The sequence below is a fragment of the Pseudopodoces humilis genome, chromosome 19 (assembly GCF_049639895.1).
Source record: "Pseudopodoces humilis isolate 2021_Gansu_Grassland_sample_001 chromosome 19, ASM4963989v1, whole genome shotgun sequence".
NCBI lineage: Eukaryota > Metazoa > Chordata > Aves > Passeriformes > Paridae > Pseudopodoces > Pseudopodoces humilis.
In genome coordinates this window covers 7,506,766-7,522,486 of record NC_142218.1, presented here as the reverse complement: position 1 = coordinate 7,522,486, position 15,721 = coordinate 7,506,766, and the positions used below count along the sequence as shown (strand labels likewise).

General features: G+C 53.5%; 1 protein-coding gene across 5 annotated transcripts in view; it reads right to left on the bottom strand.

Moving 5' to 3' along the window:
* Window positions 1-15,721, bottom strand: part of NOL4L (nucleolar protein 4 like) — a 58,878-nt gene that overhangs the window by 16,313 nt on the left and 26,844 nt on the right. The window contains exons 1-2 of one of the 5 annotated variants that reach the window (XM_088064622.1): window positions 6,351-6,470; window positions 247-388 (exon numbers count right to left, since the gene is read on the bottom strand). In XM_088064622.1, coding sequence (XP_087920748.1) covers window positions 247-355 — 109 coding nt within the window. In that variant the 5' untranslated portion in view covers window positions 356-388; window positions 6,351-6,470. Of the gene's footprint in view, window positions 1-246; window positions 389-4,744; window positions 4,806-5,501; window positions 5,595-5,903; window positions 6,033-6,350; window positions 6,471-15,721 lie in introns of those variants that run through there. The other 4 variants (XM_014254257.2, XM_088064623.1, XM_088064624.1 and 1 more) reach the window with 4 other exon arrangements.

Here is a 15,721-nt window from a genome sequence, read left to right as displayed (position 1 = left end):
CCTCTTTCTGGAGGAGCTGGGAGACAGCTCCAGGCAGAAGGACCATCAGCTCCAAGTTGGACAGGTCCCTGGCTGAGCAGGAACCCTGAGGCTAAACTGGAAGGACTAGAAGCCAGCTCTGAGCTGATATGAAATCCATCCCACAGGTGGGACACCTGATCAGAAAGGACTAGTTAATGTTTAATAAGTCACAAAAACATCCTGTGGCAGAGGTGCGGGGCTCTTCCCGCCTGCCGAAGCACTCACCATCCTCATGGCCGTGCAGGTTCTGCGGGCTGCGCATGCTCTCGTCCTGGCTGGGGCTCAGGCTGGAGTTCAGGTGCTGGTCAGCTGAGATCCATGTGGAGTCGTTCATATCAAAGTCCTCGCTGCTCACCGACGTCTCATCCTGGAGGCAAGCAGGAAAGGGTTAACTCATGGAGCTATTTCCTTTCCTCCTTTCTCTGGCTTTAACATCTCACCACACTCCTTCCTAAAAACAATTGGGTGGGCAGCTCCTGTTCCCCGCCCTGAGAAGCCTTGCTGGCCCCTTGGGCTTCCCAAGGCCACTGCAAGCAGCCCTTCCCTGTGCAGGGCGAGGTGGCTGCCCCAGCGGGGACCAGGGCTCTGCTTCCTGCCTGAAGACTTGCCTGAGCAATGGCACTGTCTCTAATTGAGGACAATTAGAAAGAGCTCACATCCTGTAGGAGCGGATGGCTGAGCCCTGGAGTTTACCCTTTAATCTCCATCCACCCCAGCGTGCTCCCGGCGAGGCAGCGGCGTGGGGGAGCTGAGGACAGGCAAAAAATGGCTCCATAAAACAACTCGGACTTTTCTGAGATCAAATCATCTGCTACATGAGGAATCACCAGAGCACTGGCAGCAGCAGGAGCAGCTTCTGGGGCATATATGGACACAGGTATTGATCCCCACAGGTCTGCACTGCCTGATGCTGCAGAGGAGGCTCCTCCAGACCTCTCCAGAGGGATATAGCCTCTGTACCCTGATCAAAAATGACAGCACACACCTTGGGAAGGGGCTGGGGGAGTGAGGTCCCCAATGAGGCAAGGACACTCCAGCTCAGGCCAGGGACCCCAGCCAGCTGCCTGCTCCCCGACGATGGCATAGATGACATTCCTCTCTCCCACTTCTGCAGCTCAAAGGACATTTTCTCTCTCCCTCTCTCCCTTCTCACTAACCTTTACAGTACTTCGAGACACAGCCCTTGGATCGCTTCCAGTGCCGGAAAGGTCAGCCACAGGATTTCAAAACCATCATCATAAAGGCAGCACTGAGATCCTGAATGAGAGGAGGGGCTGCGGGACCTCCCCAGGCTGAACTCTCCCAATGCAAAGCTTGGGAGGAAGCAGATACGTGCTCCTGTATGGACACGGTCCTGCTGGTGATCCCTTTATCTGCCTTCCTCTCCCTGCTCCCCTCCCAAAGCCAGGGGCACAGACCGCCCTGGGGTGCAGGGGAACACCGAAAATGTTTCCAGAGCCGCTTTCAACTCTGCTTTCCTTTGATTGAAACATTTCAAAGGCTTGTAAACCTCTCTGCTCTTATTTTTTTTACCCTCCCCCTGGTCCTGAGATAAAATACAATCCCCGCTCCCTTTCCGTGTAAGCAGTAATTGGCAGCACCCCTCCAACCTACGCCTGCTCCTCATAAAAACAGCCCTGTCTGGCTGCCGCTGGCTGATAGTTTTTATTGTGAACAAACAAATGTCTTTAAAGACAGGTTTGTGCTTTTCCTCCCAGCTCTTCGTCCCTGCAGACACATCTGCTGGCTCAGGGCTCGTGCCGCCCCCAGCCCGCTCCCTCCATGTGCCTCCCGGGGAGTTTCCTGGAATTTATGGCTTGTGAAACCCTGCATGCACCAAGGGACAGACTGGAGTGATGGACAGATGGACAGGGCTCGGCAGCCCCATGCATGCCCCACACAGGGACACCCTGACCCCAGACCCACCAGGTGTCCCTGAGCAGCCCCCCTGTGCCCAGGTGGGGCTGAGGAGGAGGGCAGAAGGTAGGGACAGGCACAGTGCCCCTGGCTCAGCACAGCTCCACTGCCACACCAGCCACAAAGCAATCCTGCCTCTCCAGAAACTCCATCTTGTACGTACAGGAACAGAACTGCAAAGGTCTCCCTGTTGCAAACTATAAATAGTCTCTTTATTGTAAGCATTTGCAGGGAGGCAGCCACCCTAATATCTGGCCTTCTTCACAAGGCTTACTCAAGATTACTGTCAGGCTTAAGAGACAAATGCAAATGCCAAGGTCCTTGCTGCCCACAGTCTCTCACCTGTCCGGTGAGGAGGAGCCCAGGGAGCGACCCACGATGTTTTCAGGTTGTTCAGGCTCAGCTGCAGAGGACATCCAGCCTCAGCACCCAAACCACAACCCAGAAGGCATCATGCTCTCCGTGCACTCACACATGGGGGAGAAGCAGTGACACGAAGGATGCCTCACATGCACATGCGATATAAAGTGCTTTATAAATGTGTACAATTCTCTCGAGGTGCAATAACATTTGCCTATTATTAGAAATACTCTGGCTATCAAACCAGAAACTGATAAGCTATAAATGACTCAAGTTAAACAAGGCTGTCACACGTTCACCAGTCCAGAAAGTTACCCCCTGCTTTCCAGACAGAGCTTTCTGCTTTCCAGCACTAATACCCTTGGCCAAAATGCCAACAGGATGAACTTCCCGGCATCTCACAGCTCCCACTGCACAGCCCACCCCAACAGAACACAAAGCCAAACGTGCAGGTGGCAGCAGGAGAACCCTTCCTGGCAGTGGGAACTGTGGAGAAAGCATCCGCTGCCTGCTGGGTCTGGGCAGCCACCCGGCTCTGCCCACACCACAGTGCCCCAAGAACTCTTCACACCTTTGTGTCTCTTTACTAAAGAAAGAGAAAAGCCCCAGCCTCAAGTGTGGCTCTGGCCATCCCCATCACTCCAGCTCTGGCATCCTGCACTAGCCCTTGGCTGCATTCCTCACTGCTTGTAGGGACACCAGAGGCCACCAGCAAACTCCTGCCTCAGGACACCCCTTGGAGACTGAAAGCTGAACACTGTGACCTCCAAGTGCTGCCCATGAACTGCTGGCACTGCCTCCTCATACCAGGGACAATCCCAGGGACAGGAGGCCCCAGCAGCAGTGTCCAGAGCACTGGCTGCCCAGCCACAGCCCAGGAGCAGAGGGACAGCAGCACAGCACAAATCCAGCCTCAAAGCACAGGCCACCAGAGCAGGATCAAAATTTCTGGCTCGGTGGGAGCTCTGGATCTCCCTGGATGCCTGTAACCTGGCTGAAGGCTAAGCCTTGCAGTGGGCTCCCCATCCAGCCAAACAAGGAAGCATTTCTCAACAGCAGCAACAGCCACGACTCGGAGCAATACGGTAAATCTAATCTACCCTTCCACCCTCTTTTGGCTTGCAAGTCAGGCAGCTCATTCTTTTTCCTCTCTGGGTTCTCAGGAGAATTCCCTCTGCTAATTTCTTCTTTCCTGTAAACAAACTTCAAATGAAACTTTCATTAGAAAACAGAATGCAATCCATTACCAGTGCCTGTCTCAGGACCTGCTGCCTTTTCCCCAGTTCCACACCACTCGTGGCACAGATGGAAGTGCCAGTGGCGCCCCAAGCAGCCAGCCCAGAGCCAAACCCTGAACCCTAGCAATGTTGCTGCCGCCCTCCTCCTTCCTGCCTTTCCCAGCTCTCCGGAGAGATCTCCTCACCCCGCAGTAAAGTCCCATCGCTTTGTTTCCAATGTTCAAGGGACTGAGCGATCAAGGGTCAGGCAGCAGAGCTCCTCTCTGCAAGGGGAAGTCGGATCCTGCTGCTGCACTCATAGGGCACACCCAAACATTTGAGCAGGGCTCCCGGCACCACTCAGGGTTTGGAAAACAAAATCCTTGCTTCTCTCCTTATCTACAGTCCAACATTCACAGCTGCTCTACAGACATTCACAGCCAATATTTTCTACCCAGCAGAGGCAGACACTCACATGTGCAGAACTCACACTCCACATTTCTGTCCCACTTTCCATTCACGATCTTCAAGCACTGTGCCTGCAAGCGTCCGCTGAGCTTCCCAACTTCACTGAGAGTTAGGAAACTACTCCTCGTATTATAAAGCTGGAAACCCCCGGTCCTGACAGCCACCCTGGCTGGTCCAAGAACACAGCGAGTCGCTGGCAGACCCGGGAACCTAATCAAGCCCTCCGGACTCCAAGGCTGTAATTGCCAGACAATGTTTCTTCACCAAAGCTCTTCCTCCTGGAGAACAACCTCCCACAGCACGGGCTGGAGCAGGGCAGGGGGGGAAGCTACTCTTATAACCTCGTAAATATATGCAAGACTATCGGTAACCTGCTTATTTTACAGCCAGGCTCAGTTTCTTGGGGACTGCCTTGCTATCTCTCTCCAGTCATTTACATGCTGTGCCTCACGTTTAATATTCCAAGCTCCGAGTCTCAGGACGGTTTATTTTCTCTCTTTAAGTCCTTTTATTTTAAAGCATATCCTTTCACGCCACAGCCTACTATCCCGATGGGATTTCCTTCCGCGGAGCAGGAACCGAGGCTGTGTGCCGTGCAACCTCCCCAGCACACAGCCACGCTCAGCTTCCCACCAGAACCAGCCGTGTTTTTAGAATCAACAAAAGGCAACGCGTGACTGCCAGCCCCCAGAGCTGCTCCACTGCCACGCCGGTGCCGTGCACGACCTGCCCGGCACAGGCAGCCCCCAGACCTGCCAAACCTGGCCAGGGCAGAGCTCCTCGCACCGTGACCCCCGGCAGCGGCGCACAGGGACGAGCTCGCAGGAAGGCAGCCTCATCTCCGTCTCAGCCACTGTTTAAACCCAGCCCTCTGAGCATGCCAAGAAGGTATTGAACCAGATTTGACCCTAACTTAACCAGTTCAGCGCTGAGAAAGGCTTGCTAATGGAAGATAAAACACTCCGGGTCAAAGATTGGTACTGCAGCCCCAAATACTGTGGTGGTCATCGCTTCAAAGCGCCGAGAAGCCTCACAGCACACGGGTGTACGCGGGCTGTGGCGGCGGTGAGCTGTGACTGCGCTGCCTACTCGTGTGTACAATTCTCACACCAAAGAGAACATCCCCGGCGCTCTTTGTCAGGTCATTTACGTCCTTATTTACCGCGATTTCTGCTGATTTCTACGGGACCCAGCAAAACCCGAGTAATTTCTTAGTTCCCGTAAATAGGCAAAACAGTTAATTTTAACGGCAAACGGCAAATGGAAGAGGAAGGGAAGCTCATCCCCTTCTCCCCCTCCCCCTTCTCTAAGAGCTCTTCTTCTGGGAACCCCCCGAGCATTCCCACAGCCCCGAGGCACCGGGAGCTTGCCAGGGCGGGGGGCGGCCCCGCAGCCCCTTCCCGGAGCCGCTGCCCCGTTCCTGCTGTTCAGCGGGGAGGTGCTGAACGCGGGGCAGGGGGGACCGGGCTGCACGACTCCCACCACCACCCTGGAGCCCCGCACCTGCCTCCCCCGCACCTGAACTTGCTCACAGACGTTTGCTTTTCCATGCGAGGTGGGGACGGTGCCTGATAACCGCGCGGTGTGAAAGGGCACTTTGCTCTTCCCCCAGCACCGGGAAGCGAATGTCGGGGGGGGACGGACGCGGTTTCGGAGGCGGTGGCCAAGAGGAGCAGCGCTGTGGGCTGAGCGGCCGGGGGTCCCCGTGTCCCCTCCCTCCCCGACGGCCACGGGACTGCGGTGGGACGCAGCTCCCACGCGTGTGTCCCCGCAGCAGCGAGGTGCGAGGCGCCGACAGAGAGTCCCCGTCCCCGTCCTACCCCCGCCCGCAGGTAAATAGATACTCCCGCGATGGAGCCCTGCCCGCGCGTGTGCGGGGCTCAGCGTGCGGCGAGGATTGACACGTAAGTAGGGCTTTACCTCCAGGGAGGCGGCTATTTCCAGCACAATCCCCGCCCGGGGCCGGGGCTGGTGGTGATGGCAGCGAGGGGCCGGTGCCCGGGGATGGCCGGGGACGGAGCGCTCCCGCCGCCGCCTCCTCCCACTTTCTTCGGCGCTTTTGTGCTCTTCCGGGCGCGGGGGAGCCGCGCCGGGCGCGGGGAAGGACGCGCCGCCCTCCCCCCCCCGCCGCCGGGCAGCCGGGCGGGCGACCCGCAACTTCCCGGGGCCGCGGGGCGGCCGCTCCCCCCGGAGTTGGGGCCGGGCCCCGCGGCCACCGCCCCCCCCCCGCCCCGCCCCGCCCCGCCCGCCGGTGCCCCCCCTTCCTCCCCAGCCCCGCAGCGCCGCGGCCGCGTGGAGCCCCCGCGCATCCCCCCCCGCCCGCCGCCCCGGGGCCGGTACCGGAGCCCCCCGCGGGCGGGCGCCTACCTGGAGCGGAGCCCGGGGCCTGCCGGCCTGCGCCAGCCCGGCGGCGCGGCGGGGAGCGCGGGGCGGAGGGACGGAGGGAGGGGGCCCGGGCTGGCGGCGCTCCGGAGAGGCTGACAGCCAGCTGCTGCCCGGGGAGAGGGGCCGGCGCTGCGGAGCGCGTCACTCCCGGCTCCCGGGGGGGGGCCGGGGAGGCGGAGGGGGGCGAGCGGGGCCCGGCCGCGGGCGGAGGGGGCGGGGGCGGCGGGGGAAGGGGAGCGGGGCCGCGGGGGGCGGGCGCACCGGGCCGGGCGCGGCGGGGGGCGCGGAGCCGCGCTTGGAAGAGCACATTGTGGAGGGCCGGGAGGGCCCTTCCCCGGGAGGAGACAATGTCCAGGGCCGGGCGCCTGCTGGAGAGCGCGAGAATGCGCGGCCGGGGCACGGTACGGATCGGTTCGGATCGGCCGGGAGGGCCGATACCCTCCCGGGCATCCTCCGCTCCGCACGGCCCGGGGGGCTGCAGGCGATCCGGGGACCCTCCTCTCGGGCACGGCACCGGGGTCTGCCGCCCGTCACGGCCCGGCCCGGGGACCCTCTGCCCACCCGGCTCGGTGCGGCCCCGGGAGCTCCGTCCCTGGGTCCGCCCGTGCGCGGGTGCAAGTGCGGGGCCCCTGCAGCGAGCCCCGGGCGCCGTGGGTCCCGCAGCCCCTTCCCCGCGCGGTGGGTGCCGCGGTGCCGAATCCTTTTGTTCCCGATGATTCTCCCTCACTCCGCGGGAGCAGGAGGACCCCGCGCTTCTAGCAGCACCATCAACCACCGCCGCAGCCTCTGAACGCTGGAGCAGGGCTGTTGGGAAACCACCGGCTTGCCCAGCACAGCTCTGGGCAGGGCACCGGCTGCCACATCCCCGGGAGGATGGAGATTCTGCACCCCAGCCCTGGCAGGGCAGCGCTGGGGGTCCCGGCATCCCCCAGGGTGGTACCTGCTCTCAGGCTGGGCTCCGAGGGCAGTGGGTCAATGACCTCTGTCTTAGTTTGGGATCACCATGATGGGATGGTGATCCCCACCACAGTGATGGGCACCAGCATTGTAACATCCCCCTCCCCATCCCACTTCACGTTTCACTATTTAATGGTTACAAAGGAAATGATTTATGAAATAAACCAAGTGTAGCAGTTCAGTGTGGAGCCTGCAATAGGCTGGTACCAGAAATGGTGCCAGAGCCAGCATGGGAACTGCCAGGTTTGGGTTTATGGCTTGTTAGTGCGGATGTCCAATTATGATGTTATCTGTTCCAGCATTAACCACCTCACTGCCAGGAAAGTGGCAAGGGAAGAGGGTGTCTCAGGAAGATCTGAGGCCAGAGGTGAAAATGGGCATCACTCAGTAGTACTACATTTCCATCTCCTCCAGGCTGATCGTGGAGCCAGAGGCTGAAAGGCAAGAGTGGGAGCCCTGGGGGTCTTCTGCAGGAAGTGGATGGCTGGGAGGGCAGCGGGCTGTGAGCCCCCAGCCACAGGGCCTTCTTTGCACTCCCTTCCAGCTCCATGGCTGCTGCTCCTCCCTGAAGCTAAAATAAAATCCTGACCATTTAAGGTGAACAGGAGCCTTGCAGAGAACCTCAGCGGAGCGGGCTTTAACCCCTTCCCATTGCTGGGCTTTGTTTACTCCTTGCACTTCCTTTGGCTTCAAGCTAGACCGGCTTAAAGCCATTTGGAAGAGCACATCCCCTGGGACTGAAGTGCCTGCCCCTCTGTTTGTTGAGCTTGCAGAGGACACAAACTGGCCAGGATGCGAGTTTGAAGCACAGTCACTATTCCATGCTGCCTCACCATGTGGACACTCTTATTTTATACTAAGTGCCTTTGTGTGGGTTAGCTTAATCCACTTTGGAAATGGATTAACCTAAATTTCACATCGGCAAACTTAGTGTGGAACAGCCGGGTCCACACGGGGAGCGAGGGAGGAAGAGTCATTCAGCAAGAGTTGCTGGGCAGGAGCTGTTCCCCTCGCAGGAGAGGGGTCCTGACCCCAAGGGGGGTCACCACTGTTACAAGTGGGGTCATGAGCCCGACAGAAATGCAATTGTTTGTGCCAGCGCGCGGGGTCACGAGGCTGGCAGAAGTGGGGCTCACCAGCGGAAGAGGGGCTGCCTCCAGAAACAGCCAGGGAAGCTCTGGGAAACAGCCCACCAAGAGCCTTTCTAGCGGGTATTTTTCGAATTCAAATGGTCTAGGGGGAAATAACTGGCAATTAGATATAGAATTGGTAATAATAATTTATCGAGTTGTCAGTAACAGGGGTAAGTGCCTTATGAGATTACACATTAAAAAAACGCACACCATAACAAACCAGTGCTGCTGTTACTATATCACATATATAATATACATCAAATCTATTATTTATAAGTCGCTTCCTTCCCTCTCTCTTCACAATGTGTTCATTACCTCTGGTACCTGCCTGCCCCCTCATATGGACACAGATCTGCCCATGCAAAGAGCCTGGGGCTCCCTGTCTGACTGTGTTGGTCCAGCAGGGTCCTGCAGGATGCCACCAGAGCCAAGGTGCAGGTCCTGGGAAGAGCCATGTCCCAGCTGTGACAGCACCCACACCACAGAGCCTGCCTGAGCACCAGGCAGTGATGCTTCCAAGGGCATCGCTAACGATGACCTGACCTCATCTATTGTCAGTTCCTAAGGCAAGGCTCCACAAGAATACCAGGACTGCTGTCAAACCCAGGAATACACGACATTTAAGGCGCTGCAGGAGCTTAATTGAATGGTTGTGGTGCTGTGGATTGTGGGCACGGGGATCTAGTGGTGGGAGCAGGGACTGCAGGCTCTGGCCATCACACCAGAGTCACTGACTCATGGACGACCTTGTGCGAGTCACTTGATGTTCTTGTGCCTCTGAAAAGTAGGTTAAATAACAAACGGGACCTCCTGCATTGAGTCCTCCGTGACCATCAAACCCTGCTGAGGAATAAGCAGTGAAATGCAATTCTCTCAGGGGCGAGACCAGGAAGGAAATGGGCAGGAGGGACTGGAGGAAGGCATGGCATGAGGGGCAGACACAGCTTTTATCCACACTGTACCTTATCTGCCATCCAGAACAGAGTCAGGGAAAAAAAGGAGGGTAAAGATTTGAGAAACTTCATTATAGATCAGGTTCTTCATGGACTGAGGGCTGTATTCCCACTTCATCCTGAGAAGTAGCAGTAGTTAGCATCTGGCATGGGCATGAATAAAAGGGGCTTTTTCTCTCAGGAGCCAAGACCAAGAGAAGGAAAGGAAATACAGCTCCGTACTTCACAGGGTACACCAGTCACTGCCAAATACAGGAGCAGGAAAGGAGTTGTTTCTGTGGATAGAATTTTCTTCTTCTGGAGTACAGGGAATGGGTGTTTGAAGAGATAGGTCCCTAACAGTCAAATACCCCCTAACATTCCTTTCCACTGCCCAAATCCACAGCCCCAGTAGTGATGTCTGCGCTGCTCTATACAGTGAGGACAACCCTCACAGCTTATCTCTTGGCTCCCCAAATCAGAATGGTGTAACCATAAACAGAACCCCCACTAAACCCATTTTTGGCCATTCTCAAGCATTCCACACGATTCAGAATCCATCCTTGTGAGTAAAACTGACTCCTCAGCTCCTTCTGTGCACACACAACTCCTGGTGTGGGTCTGAGGGGCGTGTGCAAGCAGACAAGGTGCAAACCTGCCCGCGCAGGTTGAACAGCAGCGGAAACAAAAGCAAGCACACAATTCAAGGTTAAAAAGCTGAACCACACAGCTTCATCTTCTGTAATAACGGAAATCATTAATAACAGTTTGCGCTCTCAAAGTAGTTGCCATCCAAGCTCTTGAAGAGCTTTATTAGTGAGCAAGACCTCAGAAGTCTCTCTAAGGTATTATCCCCTTTTTAAAGGGAGAAGGCAATTAAGAAACAGCCATTTGTGTGACTTGATCAAAGTCAGTGTACAGCATGTCAGCACCTGAGCTTTGAGATGATGCAGAACAGCCCACCATGCACAGCTTTCCACAGGAACAGGACAGATCCAACTGGATCCATGAGACTACTCCACAGATGTTGCAATAGTGATTTTTCATCTCTCTGAGGTTGACATCTTTACTTTTTCCCCTGGAAATATTTCCCAGCCCCACTTTACAGGCCCTGAACCAAAACTTTGTTTGCTGTTCTACTGGGAACAGCTGCCGCTGATGCTGGTTAACACACAAAGGATTGGACAGCAGCTCTCCTTACCAAACAGGGAATGTAACTAGGAAGAAATGAGGAATTAAAGAGAGGTAGTGTGGCTTCTGGCCCTGCTTATTCAGTATTCCAAGACACAAGCTCATGCAGCTCGGCTGTAGCAGGCTTCTGAGACCAGATAACAGGCACCAGGATAGGTGTGTGTGGTGCAGAGTGATCAGTCCCAATTTCCCATGGGTGGATCTGCATGACAAACACAGCTCCACCAAGAGCCAGAGAAACTTCTAAACATCCCCCAGCTACTTCTCCAGGACCTTAGTTGAGCTGCACAACACCATAAGGAAGTGAAGAGAGAGTGGGGAAGGGACAGAACAGATTGGAGCTGTCACATGCAGAAACTAAATACACCTGAGTAGTTCGGGGGGATGAATTGTCCCCAGCACCAGTAGAAACAGGCAATGCCACTTCTTTTCTTATAGAAAATAGCATGATTAGCCCCAAAACAGCAAAGAGTCAGAGCCTTGGCATCACTTCTCACTGGAAGACAAGAATTACAGTGGCAGGACCGACCCCAGCCAGCCCATGTTGGTCTCACACTGTTTGCTTGCAGCACACGTCATACTGAACAAACAGAGCTCACCTGGAACACTGGGGAAAGTACCGACAGATCCACACAGCGGGAAATAAAAGCTCCCGAGTTTTTACTAGCTGGGAATGCCAGAGTTAATTCCCGTTAACAAAAATGAGTTGCCCTTCACTGAAAGCAACCCATTCACACCAGGGTGAAACCAGGCTAAATGGATCGGTCATCTGACCTCCTGCATCTCATGGATGTTAGGCAAAGGATGAAAGTTTTGCTAAAGCATCTTTGCCAGTAAAGAACCCTGGTGTGACAGCTGGACCTGGCTTTTCCTGGACTAAGTGTGTCGTTAAGAACAGATCCGAAGTTTTCCAGGCAAAGCCGGCTCCCGGCGGCAGCAGCTCTGTCCCCACTAGAGGGCTGTGCAGCCGAGCAGCGAGGAGATCTGTTTCTGACTCGGTGTGTCCCTGTGCCTACGGCCACCGGTCCCTTCTGTGCCTAAGGGTGCGTTTAGGGAACTTCTCTCGTGCTCAAAAAAGACTGAAAAATTGGCAGCAGGAAACAAAAATCTTCCCAAGCTAAGACAAAGCCTCCTGATAAGAGCTATCTGGAGCTCAAGTCAAGTTGATCTGGAGGTATTTATTCCCGGAGATGTTTAACACCCTCTTTAATGGACTGGGAAGTACCTTATCATCCTCATGTGATGCAAACGCATCATCCCACTTCCTTTCAAGTACTGCCTGCTTCTGCCTTCCTCACCTCTGTGAACACACACAGCGTTTCTTCAGGATGCCTTCACGAAACACTCAGCTAAATCCAAATCCCAGGGCTTGCCCAGCAGCTGCCAGCTCTGCCAAATTTGCTCCCGATCTCTGAACTATGTGGAATGAGATGTCTGCAATTTTCACTACTGAATTTACAGACTGAAAATAAAAACCCAGTGTGCCCTCCTCTGTGGCTGCAGGCTCCCCTCCCTGCCTTCTGCACCCCCAGGACTGGATGGGATGCTTCCAAAGCAGAAGGAAGCGAGTGAGCTGCCAGGGGAAAATGCATCTCAGCTCCTCTCAGAGCGTCTGAGACACTGAAGTGAGCAAGCACAGTAATGGGTAGACCAGGGAAAAAGGAGGAGGAATTCACACTGCCAACCAGCCCCTGGTCATGAGGCTCTGTGAGCTCTCAAATCCTGCAGAGGCTTGATCCTCACCAGCACCAGACAAGACCAACTCCATGTACATCGGTGGGATTTAAGCCCCTGCACCCCCCTTCTAGGATTATCCAGCTGTCTGAGCTAAAACATTGCTTGAAATAGTGCTCTGAAAACCACCTCTCATCCACGCACCATCGCACACTCCAGGCTCACAGGGAAATTACTGGATGGATGGGATATGTGATGGTGCAGGACAAGGCTCTGTCCCTCTCAAACACTTACAAGTCAGTGCAGCAAAGCCATAGCAACAAGAAAAACACTCTTCTTATTTCCCATCCAAGAGCAGCTCCTGCCATTCACTGATTGCGTGACCTTCTGCCAGCAGCCACTGAAGCAATCTTTGAAAACATTTCTGTATCATTTAAACCTGGTTACTCGGCCCTGGACTGTTTCTGCCAAGGTAGCAGCAACAACTCCAGAGCAGAGAGAGAGAGCCTGGCATTTCAGTGCTGGGATTTGTCCTCTGAAAATCTGTCTATTCCTCCCATCACCAGTGGAAACCCTGCCCAACAGCGGCATAAAAAATAAATCCAAGGCTGAGGTTCAGCAACACAGAAAAGATTGTCTGAAAAATGACTGCAATAAAATAACCAATCATTTAAAAATGCTAATATTTAGCATTTGAAAATGAGGTGGAAGGATCATTATAGATAAATATCAAATATCTTCTATTCATTCCTTTTTGCTGCTAGATTGGGAAGGTCATCAGTTCAGAGATGCTTTAATGCCTTGGTAGATACCATGAAATGGGGCTAATTCAGTTCTCTGGAAAAAGTGGCCTGATTTTTCACACATGTGAGAACTGGTAAAAAAATGGGGATAAAGGAAGATTCCACCCCAGAAGAACCTGCATGTCCTACTGAACTCAGTATAAACAACACAAGTCTCTGCTGTTTTCCATTGTCCCAGAACAGATGTTCTGACTCCAAAAAATATATAGAAATATATTCTGTGGGAACTCTTAATTTTGTGAGCAACCACGTAAAGAGCTTCTCTTCTGACAGTTTTTTGTCCCTAAGCAGGGATAAAATGCTTTCTTTAAGGTCCTTCTGGCTGTGCTTCCTTCTGGAGACACTGGTTCCCTAATACTGATGTGCTTAGCAGTACTAATAGATTATACTTACACACACTTTTTTTTTTTTTCCTGAATAATGAAGTTAAAAGGCCACTTTGGCATAAATTCACTCATTGTTACCCTGAATGAAGAGAGTTTCTCCTGGTGCTGCTGCATACAAATAATTGCTTTTGGCCAAAGCCAAGGGAAACACGAGTCCATTGCTTAATTTATTTCTATTAACACCATCAAATGTTAGTGAGAGGAAGGCAGCAAAGTGGCACAATGGCAGTGCTCAGTAAGAGCAGCCTGGATATGCTGGTAGATAAAACCCTTGCAGGGGATATCTGCATAGTGCAAATTTTAATTTTTTTTCCTGCCTGTTTTGCATTTGCATAACAGTCAGAATTAGTTCTGCTGTCTTTAGAGGGCTCTTTCAGTTGGCAAACACTTGGAACTCCAAAGGCTGCAATACCTGAACTGTGCAACCCTAACCCTAACCCTGGGGAAGGGAGAGCAGCAGCCTGTGTCACACAGCCTGTGTTCCACGGACTGCCAGGATCCTCCAGGAAAAAAGGATGGCACTCTTTTCTTTCCAGTGCAAAGTATGAATAATAAAATTAGCAGGGGAATGCCTGTGGAGGGAACTGACCCCTGTTATTGGCATTATTACACACATTTTCTTCACGTAGCCTCAGCATTAGCAGCTCCAGGTCCAGCCACAGCTACTTGAGTGTGGCACTTTTCATTCAAGTTGCACCAGGGGAGGTTTAGATTGGATATTAGGAAAAATTTCTTCACCGAAGGGGTCATCCAGCCCTGGAACAGGCTGCCCACCATCCACGGAGGGATTTAAGCCATGTCAATGTGGCACCTGGGGACATGGTTTAGCGGTGGGCTTGGCAATGCTGGGGGGAATGGTTGGACTCAATGGTCCTGAAGATCCTCTCAACCTAAATAATTCTATTGATTCCCCAGAGAAAGCTGGGAAATGTCCCATGTCAGAAGGGACTGCACTCAAATCCTGCTGGATTCTCCCCAATAGATCCAACCATCTGAATCCTCCCCAGACTTTTGTCATGATGGAAAATTTCAATGCTTCAGAAGTCTGAGCAATAGGACTGATCTTTTTTTTTACTTTGCTCTCAGGAATCAGTAGCACAGTGAACAGCAAATTTTACTTCTTCCAAACAGGTTTTTCCCTTGGCTGCTATGGCTTGAAAAGCTTCGAAAGCTGCGCTGCAGTGTAATGACAGGAGCACAGGAGAAGGAAAACTTTAGAGGCAGGGAATAACATCAAACCATTTGATTTATGATCTAAACCAACAACTGCTGGTTGCCTCAGCTGGTCCCTTTTTGTTCCCACATGACATACACTTCTATTCCAATCCCTGCAAGCTTCAGGAGTATTCATGTTAGCAGCACGTTATATCGATCTAGTGACAGTTCCAGTGCAAACTGCTGCACCAAAATTCAGGCTATAAACTCTAAATTACCAACCAAAGTTCTCAAAACAAGCATCCCTAAGCAGGCGGCTCGAAAACTCAAGATCCACTACTGAAGCCTCCCAACTTCTGGGTGGTGTGCTATCCTGAGAGTAAGATCAAACTGCAAGGCCAGTTTGCCACCTGTATAAATTGGGTACAGGAGTTTAATGAAGCCTTGCAGCACACATTTCCTTCAAGCAGCTTCAGAGCCAAGAGGAACTGTTTGAAAATGTATAAATGGTGACAAGTCAAACTACTCAGTCCTCTGTATGCAGCAAACTTAACTTGAAACAACCACATCAAATGCTGAAAAGCACAGGCAGCTTTCATGGCCCCTGAGTCCCTGACCTTGGTGAAGAACAAGATTGCAGGGTCTGCCACACCAACGCCACTCTGCCGGGAGCTGCACCAAAACCCAGCAAACTGCACAACCCAAAGGTGGCTGGAACATGTTGAAGTGGTCCCAAAGTAGCAATCAGGTGGCACAAAGGAGTACATCCATCCACTCCACGTCCACAGCCCCATTCAGCCCAATCCAGTTCAGCCCAGCTGCCCCCCAAATTGTCCACAATCCTACTGCCATCATGAGCAGTACAAAACCTGGCACATCAGCCTTTCACCTTTCAAAACCTGAAACCAATCCTGAAACTCACTCAGGTGTCAAACAAATGCAAAGGAAAAAACTCTGAGACACAGAAGTGCTTCCCACCAGATGCCATTTTGTCCTCCAGCAAGAAGGTTTCACAACAGAAGTGATGGAGGAGCTCGGTATCCCTCCAGCAAACCCACATTTGGCACTTTACACCCTGCCAGTGATGTTCTAACCCACATCCCTTTTAGAAGCTGCTGGATA